The sequence below is a fragment of the Pavona decussata genome, unplaced genomic scaffold, assembly GCF_977016875.1.
Source record: "Pavona decussata unplaced genomic scaffold, jaPavDecu1.1 SCAFFOLD_127, whole genome shotgun sequence".
Lineage (NCBI taxonomy): Eukaryota > Metazoa > Cnidaria > Anthozoa > Scleractinia > Agariciidae > Pavona > Pavona decussata.
In genome coordinates this window covers 1,673,138-1,685,412 of record NW_028145541.1, presented here as the reverse complement: position 1 = coordinate 1,685,412, position 12,275 = coordinate 1,673,138, and the positions used below count along the sequence as shown (strand labels likewise).

The 12,275-nt window shown below is 41.1% G+C and overlaps 2 protein-coding genes across 3 annotated transcripts in view; both read left to right on the top strand.

Annotated features, from left to right (window-relative positions):
• LOC146469148 (uncharacterized) overlaps positions 1–3,432 on the top strand; it is a 38,162-nt gene extending 34,730 nt beyond the window's left edge. For both annotated transcript variants that reach the window (XM_085123794.1, XM_085123795.1), the window contains exons 44-47: positions 323–675; positions 1,326–1,443; positions 2,344–2,601; positions 2,773–3,432. In XM_085123794.1, the coding sequence (XP_084979920.1) occupies positions 323–675; positions 1,326–1,443; positions 2,344–2,601; positions 2,773–2,865 (822 nt within the window). In that variant the 3' untranslated portion in view covers positions 2,866–3,432. The remainder of the gene's footprint in view (positions 1–322; positions 676–1,325; positions 1,444–2,343; positions 2,602–2,772) is intronic.
• A 2,090-nt stretch (positions 3,433–5,522) lies between these two features.
• LOC146469147 (vang-like protein 2-B) lies at positions 5,523–7,897 on the top strand. Its single transcript, XM_085123869.1, has one exon. It carries the CDS (start codon positions 5,717–5,719, stop codon positions 7,220–7,222), a length of 1,506 nt encoding a protein of 501 aa, XP_084979995.1. The 5' UTR covers positions 5,523–5,716; the 3' UTR covers positions 7,223–7,897.
• The last annotated feature ends 4,378 nt before the right edge of the window (positions 7,898–12,275 follow it).

Genomic DNA, 12,275 nt, shown 5'->3' with positions numbered 1-12,275 from the left:
GTCACCTCGAGAACACAATAAATACAAAATAACCCTGCGTATGTGCAGCATGAACAAATCAGAATTCTTTCAATAAAAACACGTACATTCGTTTCTTGAGGGTAGGAAAGCTAGACTTATTATTACAACTTGCCAGTTTGCTGAAGCTTCAGTGAAGGACTTTTCAATGTTAAATTTAATGTTTGAAACTCTAAAGAATTCCTTGGACACAAGACTGAAACTTGTGTGAAACCGATTGTAGAATTCGTGTCTTTAGCCAGGTTTTGGCAAAAGTGACATGAAGTGACCACATCTAACTAACTTGCTCTCTCTTTCCTCCCAGGTACCAGGACAACAACAAAACCAACCCCAGCCCCCTGTGGATAACAATACTCCAACATCCAGGGCATCAGACCCTCCCCTCCCTAATGCACCTGCTGTTGCGCCCGTGGGAGGCCCTGTAGCTGGTGCACCCCCTGCGGGTGCTACTGCCTCAGCTGCTGCTGCTGCTGCTGCTGCTGCTCCTGCTGTTAATGGAGACAAACCCGCCGATGCTGGTCGTGCGGCCGCTGCTGCTGCTGCTGCCCCCAATGCTGCTGCTCCAGTTGCGGCAGCCGCGGCTGACAAGGCGAGACCTTCCAACAGTTTTGAGAAAATTATGCTGCGGCTTTCGACCATGTACCCGAATTTTACCCGGTAAGTAGCTATCCTTACGACATAACCGACAAATTTGGCCAATTCCAAAATAATTAAGAATGAGGTTTCATCCACAGAGTCGCAAGTTAGAAGCACATACACTCAAAAGTTTGAACCACCTTATACATTAGAGTACACAGCACCACAGGAAAGTACTGCTCACGAGCTCTCATTTGAATGGTCACACTTTAGGATTTCGTCCACAGACTCAAAAGTTAGAACCATCTTGTACAGCATAATAAACAGCACCACAGGAAAGTACTGCTTAGTAGCTTTCTTTTGGAGGGTCACACTTTAGGATTTCATAACGGAATCAAAATTTAGAACCACCTTTTAGAGCATAACAAACAGTACCAAAGAGAAGTTATACGTGATGGAGACGGGACCGGCGCCATTTCTACGTGGTCATTCAAGCCACGTGAAGGTCTAACCGTTTGCAACCTGAGGGTTGGTTGGGTGGGGGTGCGAACCCGTCACCTCTCGCTCAGCAGTATTTTGCGCATGTTCTATCCTTTCCCTGGTACCAATCCCGTGTTGTTCGTGTTGTTCTAAGAAAGGAGACAAAGATTGTTTGCTCCGTCCGCACCCTTGAAGGCTTATTGCGGCTTAAGATAAAGCTTGTGATCATGAGATCTTTTTGTTTATGTCAGGTTGGAATTAACTGGGTTTATAAAAGAGGTGCGACACAACAAACACGGTTCACTGACGGGACTGTCCTTAGAGGATATCGTTACTAGTGTATCAGAGCTGGTGGAACAAAAGAAGAAGGTGATAACATCCTATTTTGTGATGTAGTACAACTAATTTGGATTGACATCTGTTCTAGGCAGAAAGTTATCTCATTGCGTCCTCAACCCATTTAGTCTCAAGTACAGTCATTAGGTACTAAAGCTGTTGCGAATGCTCAAGGAAAACAGAACTTCATTCGAGAATGCGAGAGTTTCGAGATTGCCAGTACAGTCGAACCTCTTTATTACGGACACCATGGGGACAGGAATAAGTGTCCGCATTATAGAGGTGTTCGTTTTAGAGAAGTAGGCTTTATATGGATTTCGGTCTCTCAGGGACATAGTGAACTGTCCACAATAGAGAAGTGTCCGTAAGGAGAGCTTCTACTGAAGTAAATTGCTGCCAAAAGAATCCATGAGAAATAGCGAGGGTTTTGAGATGGCCTGAGTTGATGTGGCGGGGTGTTACCTTAACGCAGCTAAACTGTAAGCGAATCGACCTACATTCGCTGGATGCTAACCGCTGCAGCCTTCACAGGATTTTCCCTGTCCAGTTTTGAGACAAACCGAGATAGCTAGCTATCGCTGCTGGGCCTTTGAATGAATCTCTTGTTCGCTAGCATCCATCCCGGAATCAGGTAGCATCCTTCTCAGACGCTCTTTTGGCTCGTCACTCACTCTATCCTCCCCAACGTTGGGGAGGAAAGATTGCGTGTTAAGCCAAAAGAGCGTCTGCGAGGGAGGTTGGGCATCATGAAGGTAGTCACTCACTGTAGACAGCCGCTGAAGAAGAGCTTCATAACAGTATCATTTTTAAAATGTCATTAAAAATACACACTAGTAAAATTTTCCAGCTGTTTATCATCAGCCGTTTCTCTAAACCGTTCCATCCAGAGTATTTATTGGGGTGTTTTTTTTTTTATATTATTATTTTCCCAAGGCTGGTTTATTGCGTGTTGGTCCAGCACCACAAACCAATAGTCCCACGACTCAGCGTTCAACGAAATCCGCCATGTTACCACAGGCAAACCAGCCACCACAGGCAGTCCAGGCTTTAAAGCCCGCTGCACCAGAGCTGCACAAGTCGGTGTTTGGTGGCGGAAGTTACGAAGAAGATCCGTGCGTTATTTGTCACGAAGACATGAACGCCTCCAGTGATATTGTTACCTTAGAATGTGGACACAAATACCACTCACCGGTAAGATTTCCTAATTGTACTAGTTAGTACTCTTAGAGTGGTTGTCGAGTTAATGGCGCCCTTGTTTTGGGTAATAAACTGTGGGATTTCATTCACATTTAGGTGACCTTATTAGAAAACTCAAATGTTAGTTTAAGTATAAAATAACTCGTTTGACTTGTTTTGTTGCAGTGTATCCGAAAATGGTTACTGGGGGAACAAAGCACGTGCCCAACCTGTCGAGTCCATGCTCTGCTTCCAGACGAATTCCCTCGTTTGAAGTAAAGATCAAGACAGGCATTGTGCTTATTCATGTACATATACCCAAAAGAGGAAACAAAGAAACGTGACCTTTCACGTAGTAGTTCTTTTTACTGGTCACGCAATCTTTCGCACCGTCACGCGATCAAAGGAAAGACAGCATGAATCAAGAGAGGAGATTAAAATAATAGAAGAGCCGCCGAATGAAGATCACGCGTTTTATCGGCGTTTTGTGTTAACGTATTTTTTTTTTTTTAAGAAGAACAACAGGGTATAACAGTTTGCATCAAAATTAATTTACTTTGACAACTATCTAATTTTGTTGCAGTTAACACGTGACGCGTAATATTAAATCGCCGACAATGTTACAATGTTATTTATGAAGTCTACATCATTAGAAGCTATTACCAGTATTAATATTGATATTATTTTTGTTATTATGATCATTCGTTTTTCACTTTTTTTTTAATTGATTTCCTGCATGTTAAAGATTAAATGTTAGTGTAGTCAAATAGTTCATTTTAAAGCGGAAGGCCTTAATTACGTTTTTAGAAAGTATTTATAATTAATAAATTCTAAAAGTAGAAACAATTTGTCGCTGTTGTTGATCTAATTTAAAATGGACACAGTTGCCGCTTTAATGTCACTAAAGACGAGCAATAAAATCCATTAACGGGGGATAATAGCAGATTTCATTTTAATCGCCTTAGCGATTTTTTTCAATGAAACGTCGGCGCCATTATGACTTATGGTTTTTAATGTGCGCTTCTTTAATTCCACCCTCGAAAGATTTAAACAATAACCAAATTCATCTCTCTGTTGTATAAACATTAACTAGGGAAAGAGCTTGTTTCTGCTCGTGTTGAAATTTTAGTTGTCCGCAAGGATATTATCAACCTCGTTCCCAGGAGCTCTCCTTTTCACGTCCCTGGGGAACGAAGTTGACATATAAGCTTTTCGAAAAAATAAAGGAAAGAAAATTGTGTTGAAATCTAACAAACTGATCCTCGATCTGTGCTTATTAGTCTAAGCTCGATGAATTATTTTCTTTCAACTTTTGAAACAGCCTGCATAATAGGTGTCTATTAAGCCGAGCGCGGAGCGCGAGACATCGCGCGCGATCCTGTCGCCTGTTTGCTTATGAACGCCTGTTAGGGTAGTGGTCAAAACTATTATACTCGAACAGGACCACCAAATCACAAAATAGCTGGTGGTCTCTACCTGCACCCCCCCTCTTCAACCTCAAAAGATGGTGTCTATGCCCTTTATCCAGCAGTTAAAAATGACAATGGGATTGAAACCTCGCTTTTCTTGTTTTTCTAGCGACGTTAACTCTAGCCTGCGACGTAGACAGTATGCAATCCCTGATATAGTCTATATCGAGTTCTCTATAGGTCTTGAGTGACAAGTCCGGCTGCAACGCAGGCTACGCTGGTTCTTTCTTGCTGAATATTTTTGTGTCAACTCAAATTTTAAAGCCATTAGAATTTTGTCGGTAATGTTTATGAGGTAGGAAGGTCCTCTTCGAACAAACGTTTACGGCCACTTCCCTTTATGTAGCTATAGGCTATTTGAAACCGGGGTAGAGGTCAGTCTTGCTCCGATCCCACTTGCCTTGGAACGTGTTCTCTCTGCATGATACTCTGACTGTCTGCATTATCTACAGTATTCCCAAGTTCTTCTCTCCCACCCTTGCGGGAGGAAACGTTTGGATTACAAATACTGTCGGTCTTTGTAATGTCATGTACGTGTCGCTTAGTTTGGATCTACAAAGGAGAACAATTACTGCAGAGTAAAGCACAACTCCCGCCCTCCCCCGCCGTTTGTTCAGGAAATGGTAAGCGGAAATGACGTACTTGAGAAACAAGTTACTGTGCCATAGCTGGTCGAGGTTCACTGAGATAGGCTAGTAACCTTCGCTTTCTTAAAGTTTTGTTAACATTGAAAATCGATATGATATGAAGTTCAATAGTTTCGGCGATAAATTATGTTTGTAACGCAAGTGTGGATCTAGCGCGCGCGGGATCGCGCATTGTTAACTTCGGTTGGTCGCGAGCGAAATCTCGACTTACAAAGCCAATAATTGTAATATGAAACCTGACTAAATTCTTGTTCTTTCGTGACTGCTCATCATCGAGGTTCAAGTCTAACTAACCGACGATCATTCTTTGGATATTTTGTTTTGCCCTCCCGAAAATTCCACAACAAGGCCTGTTGATACTTATTTCCGGCTGGAACTTATTTGTGTTGAATCTTTATCTCCTTACACTTTCCTCATTAATTTTGAAGAACAATAAAGCTAGAGTACTCTGGATACGTTAATTCTCCAACAAAACAACTTCCTTGATTGCATGTGTTTTGTTTTTGAATAATCTTTTCATCAAGTGATCGAATTTCAATTGCAAAGTCACGCTAAAGATTTCGAAAGAGCATGACAGGAATTGTAATACGAAAAACACCTTTGCATCGCTTATTTGAATTCCTTTGATCCGGACGCCAAAGAAGTTTTGTCAAATAATGTTTCTTTCACCACTGGAATAAATTTTTGACATTCATTTCGCCGGTAAATAATAAATCACGTGTGTATGGATAGATTCCCAATAGGATTATTGATAGGGGCAATAAAGAATGTTAATAAATTAAAATGGACCAATCGTGATGTCCCAAGGGAGTCACTCTTGAAAATCGACTTGAAAGTGACGGATCCAGCCTTCCGACAGAACGTAATGCTGAATGCTATGGCGGTTTGATCAACCACAGCGTTTTATAAACCACTTTTTGCGCGGCACAAAGCTCTTTAACGCTCTATCGAAACGTCGAAGTTGTTTGATGCCGAAGCAGGTTTGAGAAGCTGTGATTTGTTTCTAATTTCACCATGCCGAGCCACAGATCCGACCGCGGCCATAGAGACAGAGATCACGATCACAGGGACAGGAGAGAAAGAGAACGACTCGCCGACGAAACGGGAAGCCAAGAAATATTGGATGAAGGAATAATACAAGTTCAGGTAATTCCACAAGACGACAACTGGGGTGAAACAGCGACTTCTATCACAGAAACTGCGACATCAATTGTAACACTTAGCGAGACTTCTCTGAGCGACGTTGGAAAAGAGAGACAGCGATTTTCATGCGACTTTCTCCACCATGTCAAGTTGGTACCGGCGGCGATTTTGAGTGTTTTTGCTGTCGTTTCGCCGATTCTTTTTCTTGTTTTTCCTCTTGTAACATGGAAGCCTGACCCCTGTGGTACAGACTGTGATGGCTTGTTCATCAGCTTCGCTGTGAAAGAGCTACTTTTAGTGATCGGAATTTGGGCCTTGTATTTTCGTAAGGCGCGAGCGTCCATGCCGCGAGTATTTGTTCTTCGAGTGGGCATGATGGCCCTGGTTTTTGTGGTTCTAGTGTGTTACTGGTTGTTCTATGGCTTGAGAATAATCGAAAAACAGTCGCAAAACTTTATGGACATTCTACATTTTGCGGTAACTTTGATTGATACTTTGCTATTTTTGCATTACGCTTCCCTTGTTGTTCTTTGGATCCGCCAAACCGACCCATTGTTTACTTTGAAAGTTGTTCGCAGTACGGACGGAGTGAGCAAATTCTACAACATCGGACCGCTGTCGATCCAGCGTACTGCTGTGTTTGTGTTGGAGCAGTATTACAGGGATTTTCCTGAGTATAATCCGTATCTTATGCAAACCCCAGCGAGGTCATCCCACAAACAATTCTCGAGTCTCAAGTTTTACGATATTGATGGGAAGCAAAACGACAAAGTGAACCCGAGAGCTAGGGCCATCTTAACTGCTGCGTCAACTCGCAGACGCGATCCAGCGAGAAATGATCGCTTTTATGAAGAAGCTGAATTTGATCGGAAGGTGAAGCGAAGAAAAGCACGGTTGTTTAATGCGTGCGAGGAAGCCTTCGGACATATCAAACGAGTTCAACAAGAGCGCGGTCCCTGTGTGCCTATGGACCCAGAAGAAACGGCTCAGTCACTGTTTCCTTCGTTCGCGAGACCGCTTCAGAAATACCTCAGAACTGTACGACTTCATCATCGGTACACAATGGATGGGATTATAAAACACCTTGCGCATTGCCTAACTTTTGACATGACGCCGAAAGCGTTTTTGGAACGCTACATAAATGATCAACCTTGTGTCGAGTTCACGACGAAACGTCGCATGCAGAGCTGGAGTTTAGTCTGTGAAGAACAAGTGACAAAGTCTCTGTCGTCGTCAACAGTATTTCAGCTGAAAGGCGAAGATCTTTCTTTAGTTGTTACTGTTCGCAGACTACCCTATTTTGATATTTCAGAGGACGAGTTCGATTTTGAAAGCAACAAGTTTGTTCTCAGACTGAACTCCGAGACTTCGGTGTAAATTGAGCGCGCAAATGCAATGAACTATATATTTTGTAAATATAATTATTGGCGTTTTTCTACTCGTGTGCTCTAGAAGAGCGTAACAGACTTTTAAGTTAAGGAAGTATGCAAACGCAAGAATGTTTATTTCAACATGAAATGTACAATATATTGTTATTTTTTTTCGTTCGTGCAAATTTCAAGTGGCTTAGGAAAGGTGATCTTGTATAGAATTTCTTTCATGCGCTAGACATAAGGATTAATTTGCTCCAGAATTCTATACTTGATAAAATGTACGCCAAAAACACCCTTTATACAATTGAACCTTTTGTAATATCTAGGTTAATAGGCAAATAGAATGGATTTGTTTAGGTCTGTCCAATAGATATCGGAAAATTAGTTTGATCTTTGGCTTTTGTGCATTTGATGCCCTAAATTCTCGGCGCCATAATTTTAATACTTAGCTATTCAAGCCTTGAGCCTGGAGTTACTTCTAGTCAACAGCGAAACTGTTCCTCAAATCTTCACATTCTTATTGTTGTTTATACTGTGTGTTGCTCCTGTAATTTGCGACTGGGACTCATACTATTTGCTGTGACAGTACAAAAATGTTGCTTTGAGGCTTTTCCCGTTGTGTTAATGGCATTAAACCTGAGTTAATTTTCTCAAGAGTAAAAGTGCGGCGGGGATCTTGTTTGCATTTAATCTTGTGACTTGTAAATTTCTCTATTGTTGCGGTCGCGACCATGCATGATTACAAGGCCATTTTGCAAGCTGTTTACTTGGAACGATTGTAACAATCTGCTCTTTGAAACTTCAAAACCAAACTAAAGGACATTGTCAAAGTTAGGCGGTTGTTTTACAATCATTCCGTTGCAAAGCACTGGCTAACCTGTTTGAAATGAAATCTCAAATTTACACAAAGTGGAATAGCTTTGTTTGAATTGAATTCTCACAAGAATATGCCCTCCAGCCCCGTCGAGAGGGCCTTTAACGGCTATTCCGTTCAAACCACACGAGCCATCGTGTTGAATTGTCTTGTAGCGATACATATCTCTTAACGCAGTTATTTTAATTAAAAATCGACTCTGTTAATTGTACAACTGGAGTCAAAAGAAAAATCATTAGTGCTCACAAAAGCAAACGTCACATGTTTAACGCCTTAAAAATATTTTCGTGATCGAGATGCGATAGCAAATTGACTTGTTTGACCTCAAGAGAAACAGAGCTTCATATTGCGCCGACCCGGTCAGACTTCTAGACGATATTTGAAAATTTGCGCCTTTCCTATTAAAGGTATAATGCGCAAGCCATTCAAATCGTAAAACTGGGCTTCTTCGATCTGAAGGGATGTCCTATTGCTATACTACTAAAGTATTAGTAAACGTTGCGCGTTGTTGATACAACCTTTTAAGGTTTTAAGTGCTGCAATTGAAGCAAAAGCTATTTCAGGAGTCACTATATACTCTACAATGGTTCATTTGTTACTTTTTTTGTGTGTCAACTGTTGAGAGACGTGATTAGTGCGAGCAATGTGGAGCGTGTTTGTAATATGTGAATGTGTGAAATGGGTGTGAATCGCCCTCCGGCGATTAGGTTTGCACGCGGCATACAGGAAGGCTAAACAATCGAACCTTGTCTTGATTTCCGAAAATAAATTACCCGCCACTTCAACTACACTTTACAAATAAACCAGGCAAGCTCTGTTAAGAGGGTGTGCTAACAGAAATGAACAGATGTACATCTGTTCAGTATGCGAGGGTTATTAACCTGAAGCGAGGGGATATAAATACTATCTCTTCGTCACCGACTTTCGCCGAAGAAACTTCGGAAACGGTCGGGTGGAGTCGTTCATTTGTTAACAATCGGAAACAACAATGCTTTGATAAATTTGTTTTGATTTGATACGAATAATTATTCGATTGTTCCGCTCGATATATTTTGGATGTTCCGGTTGCGCAGATTTATTTATTTATTTATTATTTTATGGTGTGTTTGTTTGTTTGTTTGTTTTTTGGCCAATTCTGACATGTTGAATTGTTATCTCGCCTGACTTGATAATAGAAATCTAAGAACTTTTTGCTTTTATTACAGTTAGGCTTCAAGTCAAGTCTGAGTTAAATGCGACGGAAATGGCAGTTGAAGAGGAATTGGATTTTATTCACCGCGCTAAATAATACACTTCTTACATTTTGAAAGGAATTAAGATGTTTCACATTTACAAGATTTACACAAAGCGCTTACGCGACTACACACAGCGATGCTGTTATCGGATCCTTAATAGTCAGCAGGCGGTAGCTTCACTTCACCCAATTGCAAACTTTGGTCACTGTTAACGGTTTTTTTTTTTTTTTTAATGCTGCTTCGGGAAAGACACGCGGACTTTGGCGCGAATTATATACCACCTGGCACTGCGCCCTAACTGGAACAAAGTAACAAAGAAGAACATTGGAACATAACATATTTTTAAAATACGAGCAAATGCTCTTTCATATATCGAACGAATAGTTAGGTCAGTTGAAGTCAAGGTTGCTAACGCACTAAAATACACGCGTGGTTTACTCTCTGCGCGAGAGATGATCAGTTTTCGCGCGCGCTCACGCGAGTCTTGCTGTTCCCTTGATTTTGACTGCGCCTGCAACGAAAGGCTGAAACTGTTTGTGGTCTAAGCAATGAATTTATGCGGTGGGTAAAACAACAAAGAACATTTGCACACGCAGCTACTGACAAGGTCAACTTTAATTCATTTGAGTGTTTATTACTAAAGGACGTGAGCGGTCATGAGCGGTAGTCATGGGATACGCATGCATATTATTTCCTTCACCCGTGCGCACCTCACCGTGATCCAAGAAGTCCAACCTGTTGTCAACAATAAGTCATCTGTGCCAAAATGTCATCCGATTTCGCTTTCACTTGATCGCCTGTTGCGAAAAAGCGCGTGTGTAGAAGAATTCCAGGGAGGGCCACAGGTTCTTTACGTATACCTTTACCTATGAAGCTACCCTCAATAAATAGAGACGTCACTTACTATTTGGAAACAAAGTATTTTGTCCAAACCTATCTAGCCCGGGGGGGGGGGGGGTGGCCCATTCTTCCCATGGCGATTTTCAACCTGAATAACCTTATTAATAATTAACCAGACGGCGTGAAACTTCAGGACGTTTTGGAAAATTTATCTGGCAACAATTTGAGGTCCGACTTTTGACCCGAGCAGAGCGAGAGTGTGTTGTCTGTGTTGTCTTCTGTTCTGAATTAAGAAGAAACATTAGTCCAACTTGTCTTTTTCCACTCGGTTACATGAATTAGTACGCCGCTTGCTGATGGGAAATTAACAAAGTCTCGGAATGGGTAGGCTGTGAGAGTGGACGTCTTTTCTCTGGCTGCTTATGGAATGGCAACCACGTGATGGGCCAGCATCCCAACCAAGGGGGAATATTGATTCGTCCCCTTGTAATACGCCTATTTGTTTTATCAGGATACCCTTTCATGGACTACATTGACTAGCATGTCATCCAGGGGGTGGGGGGGGGGGGTAATACTCCTAGTTGTTTCATGCGCATGCTCACTTTAAGACTACCACTTGTCTCAGAACTGATACTTCCAAATATGGATATTTTGGATTTGGACCTTATTTTGGATTACGAATAAACGGACAACAGAGAGATGTAGAATTACTGTTTCGGCAAACGGTAATAGGCAAAAATGAAAACGTGACCATGTTTACCCTATATTTGCCGCTCGCTTTTTTCATGTCATCAGTAAAATTGAGTAGTTTTGCGTTAGTATCAAAGGTCAGAATTAATTTGCACTACTCTTATCTATGTGCTAATTTTTCAAGGGAACATAAACACGAATCTCACGTTTGAAGTTTGCCGTAAAAGCGATTCTAAATCTGTTTAATATCTACAATCCTTTACCGTCTCAAGAAATATTGGCCGAGATTGTAGCTACAAAACACTGAATTTGTTCATCCGTATACAGTGAAATATTTGCCAATATTACACTTCCTGACACGCAGCATTGCTGATATTATTAGAATTCTAGTGGCTTCAAAGTTCCCATGTATGGAATTTGTTTAACAACGATTTTGTGTTTTTTGATTCAAAACGACACTTATGTCCCTATTTTTGGTTTAGAGATCTCCCGCTCCTTCTAGGGTCAGTTTAGCTACTTTGCGGTTTTTAATCGGATATACCTCTGGGCACATTGTTTATTGGAAGGCCTTATCGGGGACTCGGTTTTCGTTTGTTTCAGTACCATAGTCATGAAAAAGTATCAGAATTAAAACCCCAAAGTTGGCAAGACCACAGCGACAAAACGTTCAAAAATACTGGATCTCTCAGAGCTGAATCGGCATAGTAATTCATTGAGCTACTAAAAGTTTAACAGCAACTCTGATCCTTAATTGTTTTGGACACTGATTAAAGAAAGTGGAAAACAAAACAAAAACAAAATGGTGTGAAGAACATATATACAGAAATTCTGATATTTCACTGCCTTTGGAAAACAAATTTTCCCGGGACCTACAAGAACAAAATTGAACTTTAACTAAATATGGTCGTCTTGAGTTTTACTCTTGCGTTTCAGATACAAGATCTTAACTTTTAATTCTGGCTGAATAATCTAATGTAAACGTTTCTACAAATTATTTGCCCTCAGTGTTTTCACTGATTATGGTTAAGTTGTTTTTTGAGTGCATTTAAAATTTTGCGAGTACTTAAGTTCAACTTGTAACCGGATCATGAGCACATCCAAGAGAACGTGATGAAGTACGTATTAGGTAAAAACAAAATCTCTAAATTTAGATAGAGGTCTGGTGTATACAAATATCATGCCGAATTATTAAAGACTGCATCATTGTATAATGCAATTCCAGGCGGTATTTGATCGGCTTGGCGGCCATGGTATGTGGGCCTTTTTACCATGCCCGAGAAGTAGCGACCATTAAATTGTCTTCTGGTTGTTCTTGCAAAGCGAAATCAGCAAGATCTAGCAATATTTCGTGATTGTTTTTGATAAAACGGTTATTCCACTCGCGCTTGTTGGCTGTCTATCATCTCACATCCGACAAC

Bases quoted from the DNA above. Each gene is read 5' to 3' on its own strand.
- LOC146469147 (XM_085123869.1), top strand. From the start codon at position 5,717: ATGCCGAGCCACAGATCCGACCGCGGCCATAGAGACAGAGATCACGAT.